At 38.6% G+C, this 10642-nt stretch overlaps 1 protein-coding gene across 3 annotated transcripts; it reads right to left on the reverse strand.

The window, feature by feature from the left end:
• Positions 1–515: 515 nt before the first annotated feature.
• On the reverse strand, positions 516–10356 carry LOC133860650 (GBF-interacting protein 1-like). 3 transcript variants are annotated; one of them, XM_062296220.1, is made up of 11 exons: positions 9883–10356; positions 8391–8434; positions 7360–7465; positions 6864–6993; positions 6385–6743; positions 6110–6295; positions 4850–5249; positions 3734–4034; positions 3294–3443; positions 2099–2590; positions 516–1463 (listed from the first exon to the last, which is right to left on the reverse strand). In XM_062296220.1, the coding sequence occupies exons 1-11, from the start codon at positions 10043–10045 to the stop codon at positions 1167–1169; spliced, it is 2628 nt and encodes an 875-aa protein (XP_062152204.1). In that variant the 5' UTR covers positions 10046–10356; the 3' UTR covers positions 516–1166. The 3 variants fall into 3 exon arrangements, with proteins under 3 accessions (XP_062152204.1, XP_062152206.1, XP_062152207.1); XM_062296222.1 differs by having other exon boundaries at positions 6110–6292; positions 9883–10355; XM_062296223.1 differs by lacking the exon at positions 9883–10356 and having other exon boundaries at positions 6872–6993; positions 8391–8425.
• Positions 10357–10642: the final 286 nt, after the last annotated feature.

Genomic DNA, 10642 nt, shown 5'->3' on the forward strand with positions numbered 1-10642 from the left:
AAGGGTAGATACCTTTGGTGTCCACCTTATCTCTTCAAATTTAAGGAAGGTAGATTGCAATGCTTTGTTGCAAACAGTAATTGTAAAATTCAAAATTCTTTCTTATGCAGGTAGAGCCCAGCTTGTTAGATCGGTTTTATTCGCTATCCAAAACAAGAGCAACAAATTGAGCTGCCAACACTAAAAGTCGTTGCTTGCTCGTTACGTTAGCACAACACAATCTATTGCTTGTTCATTAGCGAGCAACCCGACAAATACAAAGCTGTAGAGTCCACCTGCCCCAAGCAAGTAGGCCAAGCTCCCCAAGAGAGAGGCCCCAAAGCCCCTTTACTTACTATGGGGAGGGCCTTTAAGGCCAAGTCAAATAAGGAGAAGATTGTCATTGGAACCTTTCATGCCAAGTCAAATACCAAGAAGCAACACGTCTACAATATCAAATAAGGAGAAGATAGATTGTCAACAAGGCCAAATAGTGGTGTGTTCTCATAGTGAGCAGAAGTAAGACATCCTAGCACTGTCCCCCAGAATCGTGTGTATTAAGCATGCATTAATGGATATATCAGACAAGTCAAACAATTGACATGTTCGCTTCGGCTTTTAGCAGTACAACAGTTGACGTAAATCGTTCTCTTGCTATCAAAATTCACTTTACAGGTAAGACAGCAGAAAGACAATAAAAAATAATGCAGAAGTTTCTCCACCAACCTATATCTTACCTTCCAAAAACCTCAAATATCAAAGAGAAAGAATGAACGAGATTCTCACCACTCAACAGTAAACTCTAGGGTTGAAAGACTTAAAATTTTAAAAAACGAGGGGAAAAGCTTGGAACTATGAAAAGGGGAAAACGGCAGAAACCACATAGCAGCAGCTAAAAAGAGAAGAGACCCTGCACATCCTACCTTGACTAACTTTAAAATGGTCAATATTGGTTACAGGTGGGTCGCACCTTTTATGTCCTCAACCCAAGCAATCCGAAGATACTACGGCTATAACTTTTCCAGCCTCCTTTAGTGGATTTACACTTAATCCAGTCAATGCTGTATCTTCTTGATATCTCTCCCTCCCATCCAAACTTTGTTGTGAGTTCCCCAAAAAAATCCAAAGATTGGACTTCAATTTCGTGTCTTGCTGTTTATAGAAAAAGAAAAAACCCCATCCCTGTCTCAGTAGTTACTCGGCCAGTTGATCTGTGCTTGCTGAGGCTGCTGATAAACACTGCCACCAGGGCCCACCAAATCAACAGCTCCCGCCATGGCCTGAGATTGTTGCAGAAGTGGGTGAACCATTGCTCCCGTTACTGCTTGCCCAGGGTGATAGACACCGGGAAAAGTGCCATGGCCAGCTTGTGTTGGGGTGAAAGTCACATGCTGACCCTGAGGTGGAAGGTTGTAAAATGAACTTGTTTGTAAGCTGGATATGTCTCGGCCAGGTGCAGCAACCCATACAGCCGAACCTTCGCTCTGAAAAAATGCAAATCAGCTAAGTAATTAACTATCATGAAAGGGTGCCTTCTCAGTAAAAAAAGAAAAAAAAAAGAAACAGGAAACAAGAAAACAGCAAACTAATCATTTTATAGAAAGTTAGAAACCCAACACTTCTTCTCACACCCATTAGTATAGTCATACTGACCAAGCTCTTTAAAAAAGTCAGACTGTCAGAAAGCCTAATCAACAACCACCTCAGTCTATATAAAGTGCTTATTAGAAAGCATATGTATGTTTAGCAGCTTCAACAAAAAAGCTTTTCAATCTTTATCATGCAGGACCATAACAGTCAAGCCAACAGATCACCACACAAGACAACAAATACTTGGGCAATACATCTTCGCTACAAACGTTCATAAAGGAGCATAGATGCCACACGTTTTTATTTGTTATGATACAAAGTTATGTAGCAAGAATCATTCTGTCAAATGTTTGATTGAAACTGCCACCCAGAAAACAAATGGAAACCAAAGGGAGGGCATAGGTGTATGTAGGTTCTGGGAAAACACAAGGGGAGAAAAACATAGTAACTTGATGTATACAGTCCATCATCCACAGACACCAACACTAATTAGAGGAAGAAAAAATAGAAACAGCACATAAAAGCTAACCTGCTGCCCGGTAATGTATACATTACTTTCGTTGAACTGGGACCCTGTAAGATCCTCATTAGCTGTTGAGTTTCCTGCATTTGCAGCAGAACTGGGGTTATAACCAGCTGGGGAGGAGCCATATGGCCCATAGCCACTTGGTATTCCAATGTGTGACGGATTTCCTGTGTTAGTCCCCGGTTTGTATTGCGGAAGTGAGTATTTGACCCCAGTGGCACCTGTGCCCGGTGGAGCTGGATATACACTGCCAGCCGGAGGCTGCTGAGGAAATGCACTGTTGCCCAAATATTGGTGGATGGCTGGTGGTGGCACATAGAAGGGGGAAAAATAATGACCATATGGGATGTAGTTGGGAGGATAATGGGATATATGAACCCCAGCTGGTGGTCGAAAGACAGGGACTGGCTGCTGAGTCACAGCTATTGAGCTTTGCATGAGCCCTGCAGCCTGAGTCACCAGTGGTGTTGGACCTGCCGTAGACAGGACGCCACCCTGCAAATAAGTATAGAATAGCAACAAAATTTAAAGGTATGTAAATATCAAAATATGTGTCGATGCATGTTTGTGGGTCAAATAAAGAAAAATATACGTACAATAATTATCAATCGTTAAGAAGTAACACACACGCAGAGAGAGAGTGGTTATTCCCAGTTCCAAATTCATTGATGGTAAGATTTGTAATCAGCATTATTTTGAGCTTCATGATAATTTTCTTAAGGAAAGGTTACAGCTGACTCAAATACCATTGTCAAGATCACACCTACAGGTGCTTGTGCATTTGATGCCTACCAGGCTACATCTTGTTCTTGGTATGCATATTCGGTTGTTATTCAAGGTGCTTTTTGACTGTGATCAAAATTCCTAAATTTATTAATTGGGCTTAGTTTTGGCCATTTGTAGAATCGAGCACCAGGGCAGCAGATTTGCACTGAGGTATATCACCCAATTGTACCACTCAGGTGCTATTTTGACCATGCCTCTAATGTTGGAACATTCAAAAATGATGAGAGATAAGCGAAAATGCACAGAAATACATTAATGGAATCATATACCATGCACAGAAATCATAAATAACTCAATCAAGAAGCAACGCTTTATGTAACCTCTACAAAAAAAATTGATATTCTATAGCAGGAAACTAAGAGAACTTTTCTCTTAACAGGAATGATAAACTAGGTGCTTTATCTGTGCAAACCTCTTGAGGAGATTGAGAACTTGATGGAGACAATACTGCAAGATTCCCATTGTATTTGGTGCCAACACCAGGAGAAGGAAAAGGAGAAAGACGACCATCACTATCAGCACCCGAGCGGTAGAATTGGGCATAATAACTTGGATCAAATGGCTGTTGGACCAATAAAAGCAAAGACAACTAATAAACAACAGTAATTACTTTAAACCAAAAATAGAGTCAACCAAATTATTGCAGAACTTCAAAAAACAGTGAATCAGCAATGACGATCATTACTCCAAGTTTGAAACCATAAGCCAAAATCAATCAGAATGTGTGACATATTTAATCAACACGTCAAATTTTGGACTCAATCAAATTTTCAACTAGACTGAAATTAAAATTTTAAATCAGTATAGCCATATCAACATATAACAAAGGAGAACAGAGGTTTGAGGGCTCACAACGAAGCTAGGAAGACGGGAAACATCACGTGCTTGCGACTCAGAGTTTTCAAATGGTGCAAGCTGACTCCCCAACATTGGAGGCACCAACCCAAAACTGTAGTTTGGAGAGGTATGAACCACTGGGTATTGATGCCCTCCAGACGGCAATGCAGTCTTCTGCTTTGATTCATTATACTCCGGGATTGTACTGGATGAGACATCACCATCACCAGATGATAAATTTTCCGATACATGTGTAGGTGATTGTGGGTGATCAGGATAATGCCCCTCTTCAGCCGGTGCCAATGCATTTTGATTGCTGCATCCAACAATATAATTTAAAGAAACAAGCAAAATTATTTCACTATACCAGAGCATGCATGCAGAGAACGCTAGGGATGGAAATGCAAGGACCACAAGTGAGTTGATTTCCCACAGTTACAAACAGTTAACTATTTAAAAGCTTAATCCAACAGAGCCAGAAATGCATGCACGCACGGGGAGGGGGAGCAAAAGTGAAAGCACCGGGCTCTTCATAATTGACCTTCATTACAAGATCCTATAAAGTGCAAAAGATGCATGCCATCAAAAACCAAATTCTGTTGGTTGGACAGCGATGCTCCACTAATATGCAGTTACAGTTCATTCTTTCTATTTATTTTTTTATAAATGCCAGGATTCACCTATAACCCAGGATAAACCTAGTCCTTGCAGTTAAATTAGCCACAGGCTTGTTAAATTACGTAATAAGCAAATTATTTATCAAATTAATAAGCAAAAAGTTTCTTTTCCTATAATTTAGGGGTCTTCTTGTATACGCTCTGTGCACTAAGGTTGCGCCCCTCTGCGCTTTGAATGAATAAACATTACTTGTCAACAAAAAATAATCGTAATAAACAAATAATTACAATGCCCACTACTACAACCGCTGCTAAGATGGTTTATATCAAGGAAAAAAAAAATTGAAGTACTTTTTGGCTCCCCCTTGTTGTTTTCTCAAGAAAATACAATCTCACTTTTTCCTTAGATTAATTAAGAAAACGAAGTGGAGAACAAGACCCCTAGTCAGAGGTAGATTAAACTAATGAGAAGCACATTAAAACTTAATAAATGTCAAAGCAAGTCAATTCAAACCTTGAGGCCTCTTCCTCCACAGTTTCTTCAACATCCTGAGAAGCTTCAGACACAGGTGTAGAGCTCTTGTCACTCTCAGGACCGCTGACATAGCTTGTAGTTACTCCAAAACTAGCATCAAAACTTCCAAAACTCAACTTGGTTCTTTCAGATTCAGGGACATGGATATGGTTTGGAATAATAACAAGTTGACGTTGTGGAAGTCGTAACTCCTCAAGCTTCTTCTGCACTTTTGAAGTTGCTTCTTCCATATCAAGGACACTAGATTCAGGCTGCGTCTGATCAGTATCTTCAACAGAGACAGTGGGAACATCAGATGCACAAGCTGTACCAGCTGTTCCAGAACCTTGAACAGCATTACTAGTGGTTGGCTTTGGTTTCCATTCCTTATTAGAACCAACTGTTGAAGATAGAAACCAGAAACTACTTTGTAAGTCTTGAACAAGTCATCCAACTATTGTTGATAGCTAAGACTAAAATAATCAGTATTATATCAAGAAATAATTCTGGGTGATACGAAAATATTACTAAATACAGCAATGCGTGATCAGGCCAAAGATTGAAATAGATCTCACTTCCTAATTTACAGCCAAAAAACTGATGGAAACATATGCCTCAAATGGCATCAATTCATTCGAAAAAGAATCAACTAGGAAACAAGACAAAAACAGCTAATGTAACTCCAGTTGTCAAGTAGCAAACCATGTCCAACTTTCAGGGGGCGAAAAGCAACATAAGTTAATCATTCTCATCATAACTAAGCTTAGAAATCAAAAACCTTTATTTAACAGAACACTCGCTCTGGATAAGAATAAAAGATCAGCTGCCCTGGAACACATAAGGACTCAGAATTCTAGGACTAGACCGATGTCTAAATATAGCTTGGAACAACTAACAACTTTAGCATCAATGGAGTTAGAATTTTTGAGAACACGTGCATTCCTTTAACTAACAATTTTACCATCCATGGAGTATTTCTATTATGACAAAAACCATAGTAAATTGCATTCCTTCTGTTAATCTCTATCTTGGTTTTTTTTTTCTTTCTTTCTTTTTCTTTTTTCTTTTTCTTTTTTTTTTGGGGGGGGGGGGGGGGGGGGGGAGGGGGGTGGTGGATGGTTGGGGGGGTGTCTGTTTTTCAAACCAAAACACTTCATAATAATCTCATAGAGATCCATCTGACCTCCTTAACATCTTTAAGAAATATCCCCAAGTTATACAAAGATTGATACAAAAGAACATTTTTTTCAAATTACATACCTTTCTGAGGGCCAATTATTTGTTGTGACCGGCTACTGTAATTAGATGAAGGCCGACTAACCGAAGAGCTGTTATGAGTTAGTGAAGACGAAGGTAGTGAAGACTCAGCAAGCTGATTTTTCCCAACTCCTTGAGATTTGCCCAGCATCTTTCCCTGTACGGAAGCACTACTAATCTCGGAGGCTGCTAACAGTCATTAACAAAAACTAAACTATGTTAATCAAATCAGAATATAAATAAAAGACCATACTGAATACAATTTTTAGAGTCCTGACCAGCAGCTGATTTGTTCTCAGCAAGGACAACTGCATTTGGTTCACCAGGAGATCGATTGCTCCCTACTTCACGTTTGATTGCACCCACAGAACAAGGGAGCCGTGAATCATTAGATGGAACTAGTACAGGGTCCAAAGATGAGAAACAGACTGCTGATGAAGATGACAGTGATGTCGACACTGAACAGTTACTGGAACTTGGTGAGGGCTGTGTGTGCGAGTCCCCAGTTCCAAAGGTAATGACGGAATCTTTGTTTGCACAAGCAGGAGGTGGCGCAGTTCCCAAATTATTAATGGCAACAGAAGCTGAACTTTCTTCAGGACCAACAGTGGGACCATTGGAAACGACAGGCTCAGAGCTGCAAGGGATATTTAATCACGTAAGTTATATGAAACTTCAACAATCTATAAACTAGAAAACAACATTTTAGTTGACCTAACAATTATAGGAGAAATATGAATTCATAAATCAAAACCACCTTGTTACCGGACTTTTATCTTTAGTTTTTGTGTCCTGAGAAGTTGGTAAAGATGGAATGACAGCCTTCTCAGCAGCTTGGTTGATTCCATTCTCCTTTCCAGGGCCAGAATTCCTGCCACCACCAGCATCTGGAGAGAGGTATAACGGAGCCGGTTAGCTCAGCTGTTATGAGTTACGACGACCCCAATAATACAATAATATTGTCAAAGATTCTTTATTATTTTCGCGCGGGTACCCGCGTTGGGCATAATTCCTCAATCACACATTGGGGCTAGTAGAACAGAAAACAAGTTCCTCACAAAAGTAAGCAAATGTGGTACTTAGTGATTCATTACAAAAAATATTATATTAACGCAAGCACAGAAGTATATTTGGAGATAATCAACAAACAAATTGCAACAAGATCAACCCAAATTTATTAAAAAGAATAGATAAGGCAAGAGTCTTCCAACTTAGAATCCTAAAGAAAGTTTTGGTTTGAAATAGTTGTTCACCATGTGGCATGTGTCGAGGTGGAAAATTCGCCCGTCCACCCCTACCCCCTCGCCCCTGCAGACTGGGTCTCCACCGTGATTCTGCAGACTCTTTGTTGTTCAGATTCTGCAAAAAAATAAGAAACGAAGTAGAAAGATTATTACAGTTCAAATTAATTCTGAAGCACAATATAACAACTACTCATCAGTGTCCAATGAGTGATTCTAGAAGTCACTCTTTTGTTACTCTTGTGTCCCTCCAAGAATGATATGACTTTTAAAATCACCACTTGATCAAAATTTAGTAGTGATCAATCACAAACTCAATGTGATTTTAAAAGCCACATCATTTTTTAAGGGATACAAAAAAGTGACAAAAGAGCGACTTCTAGCATTACTTATGTCCAAGCACGTGTAAACAAGGTCCTGCTTTTAGTCTCTAAATGATAGAACCTAACCAAAAAAAAAAAAATCCTGCTATCCCATCTTTCCTCCTAAAGAAAATATCTGTAGGTAGGAAAACCCAGGAAAAATAAATAAAAAAATAAAGCAAGCATACCACTGAACCAACCGCAAAACAAAGTGATTTGAAAATTAAGCATAAAACAAATCAAAGCAAGCATACACTTATTTCAAGTCCTTTTCAGTACATAGCAATTCAAATTGTGTAGCCTACACACATTTAATTTCTCTAATCACAGGTGCTCTTAACTAACATTTTACACAGTACGTCACCTCCACTAAATTGATGCATGGTATAGATCATAACAACTAGGCTCAAGTAAGTTCACTTTAATAAACAGTAATCTTCCTGTGTCTGTCTGTGGGGGAGGGTGGGAAGCCATTATTTTAGATTAGAGAGCAAGGTTGTTGAACAAAGTGGATAGACATTTTAAATCATGTAGCAAGTTCGCACAGCTATGATATATATATGTTTGCACCAATCTAATAAAAGTGATAACTCAGGTCACAAACCTATAAAATTAAACCTTCAAATCCATAAACTCAAAAATATCTTGTTCCATCATTAAGTTAAAGCAGAAATCTCTTACCTCTTTTCTCCTATCACGCTTCCTTTTGACCTCATGAAATGGATCTGTCAAACAACATATACACATGTTAACTTGGTGAAAGGGGGATGAAAAGGAAAAGACAAGAAAAGAAATCAAGAAAATAGAACACATTATATGGCCCGTGTAAACAAAATTTCTTAACCATTCAAATTACAAGAAATGAACTCGGATGAAAATTTACAGGCACATAGAGTGTAGTGATACACGAAAACACACCAGAAAGACTTCCCAACTGTTTGCTTGAACCAAGAACTCATAAGAGATAATTAAATGCTCTTAACTACATGAAAACATTAATAAGTTACTACTATAGAAATGGGTCTTAATCCATAGCAACACTGCTCTGTAACAAGCCAAAATAAATAGTTTGCACTTAATAGCGGACCACTTTGTAACGGTATGCAACAGAAATCACCCAAAAACTAACTAGTCTCCAGTGGAATGTTTAAACCAACCACCAAAAAGGTACTTTCTCTGAATAACTGTAACCCGGCCTTTTGCAGAACGCACTCAATAAAATGAACCTTCTCCAAGCACCAGAGGTGGCAGTAAATGGTTGATAACCAAAACTGAATAGCTACCAATTAAAAGAAATCTTTGAACGAAATGTGCTTGACAACCACAACTATGGAATGTATCACTACTGTACACACTACTGACTATAATTTGTTGTGGTTTAAAACATTGAAACAACATAATTTTTTCATTTTTTATGAACCTCTTATGCAAAAAATACCACTTTGCATAATGCAACTACCTTGCTTAGACAATCTAATCTCTCTCTCTCTCTCTCTCTTGCGGGGGGGGAAGAGAGAGAGAGAGAGAATCAGAGCAACAGAAAACATAAGTTCCTAAATTTATCTAACTTTTTTGCTCAGGTTTCTGAGGAAACAAATGGAGAGTTAAAGATAAAATCATGTAAAACACACTTGGAAGAGAACTACATATATTTGGAAGCAATTAATCAGGAACCCAACAATGACTGCGTAATAAAACCCCATTTCATTGCTTAGTCCTTATTTTCTGAAAATCAAACAGAACAGTCTAACCATCGACATAAACCCTTAAAAGGTCCCGAAAATGATTTCTAGCATCCAACAAAGCTAAGTTTTTACAGATAATAAAGAATAGAAAGAAAAAAAAAATGCTTTCCTTTCAGAAATAGAAAGGTGTCAAAACATAAAGAGGATATCAGAATCTCAAAGTTCGCCTTATAAAAAGCTAACCAACAGTGAAAACCCATCATAGGAAACTCAAAAATTCCCACTTCCTCCAGAACAACTTAATCTAAAGCAAAATCAAATCAAACCCACAAGAAAACAACACTGAACCAACACAACCCAGAAGAGAAAACACCAAGAGCGACACACGGATCACAACCAAACCAACAAAACCCGATCAGGATCAAAAGCCTATTAAGCTGAAAGAGAAGCAGAGACGCGAAAGAATGAAAAGGGAAAGCCAATCGTACCCTGAAAAAGGAGCTTCTGAGCGGTCTCGTTGGGATCCATGGAACAGTCTTTGAGCATTGCGTGAATCTCCTCTTCACTATGATTGCCCGTGATCTCCTGGATAGTCTGGATCACCTTCTTCAGATTGCTCGGGATTGAACCCTTGGACCCCCCGCCACTCATCTTTGCTGCCCCAGAAAAAGAAAAACCCACAGACTATATAATATTTATAAATATATATCAATGAGTGGGTCTGTATTTGTGTACAATTGGAGAAATCGAAGCAGAGGAAAACAGAGAAAGCAACGATGGAGAAAACCAAGGGGTTGAGGGATTGATGCGTTGGTGATGCTAAGACCACCGGCCAAGGAGAGAATTGGCAGAAGCGTGAAATTTTTCTTTTCTTATGGGTTTTTGAATTTGATCTATGAAAGAAAGTAAGAGGAAGAAAAGAAAAGGAAGAGAGAGAGAGAGAGGAGGAGGGAGCAAATATGAAGTGTGTTTTTGGAGTGTAGGGCTTTTTCGTTTTTTCCCCTTTCATTTTTTTTTTTTCTTCTTCTTTCTTCTTTTTCCCTTTTCTTCACCTTTTTTTGTTTTTTTTTTTTTTTTTTTCTAAAACTTCGTGTGCAAGTTGTTGCAAGTTTTTTGTTTTTTTTTTTAACCATAACTATTATAATTTTTTTTTTTTTAAGGAATTATTTCAACTTTCATTCGACAGTTGGAAAATCTAAAGCTGATAGCTCTAAGACAGCGGAGTATGTTGCTCTAAAATTACGTCAA

Source organism: Alnus glutinosa, chromosome 2, assembly GCF_958979055.1.
Source record: "Alnus glutinosa chromosome 2, dhAlnGlut1.1, whole genome shotgun sequence".
NCBI lineage: Eukaryota > Viridiplantae > Streptophyta > Magnoliopsida > Fagales > Betulaceae > Alnus > Alnus glutinosa.

What these genes read in the sequence shown, in the direction of transcription:
- LOC133860650 (XM_062296220.1), bottom strand. Translation starts at nt 10,045, where the DNA reads ATGAGTGGCGGGGGGTCCAAGGGTTCAATCCCGAGCAATCTGAAGAAG. An exon ending in TCAGAAGCTCCTTTTTCAGG is followed by an intron (nt 8,435 to 9,882) that starts GTACGATTGGCT and finishes GTTGTTTGACAG; the next exon opens with ATCCATTTCATGAGGTCAAA. An exon ending in TGAGAACAAATCAGCTGCTG is followed by an intron (nt 6,296 to 6,384) that starts GTCAGGACTCTA and finishes AATGACTGTTAG; the next exon opens with CAGCCTCCGAGATTAGTAGT.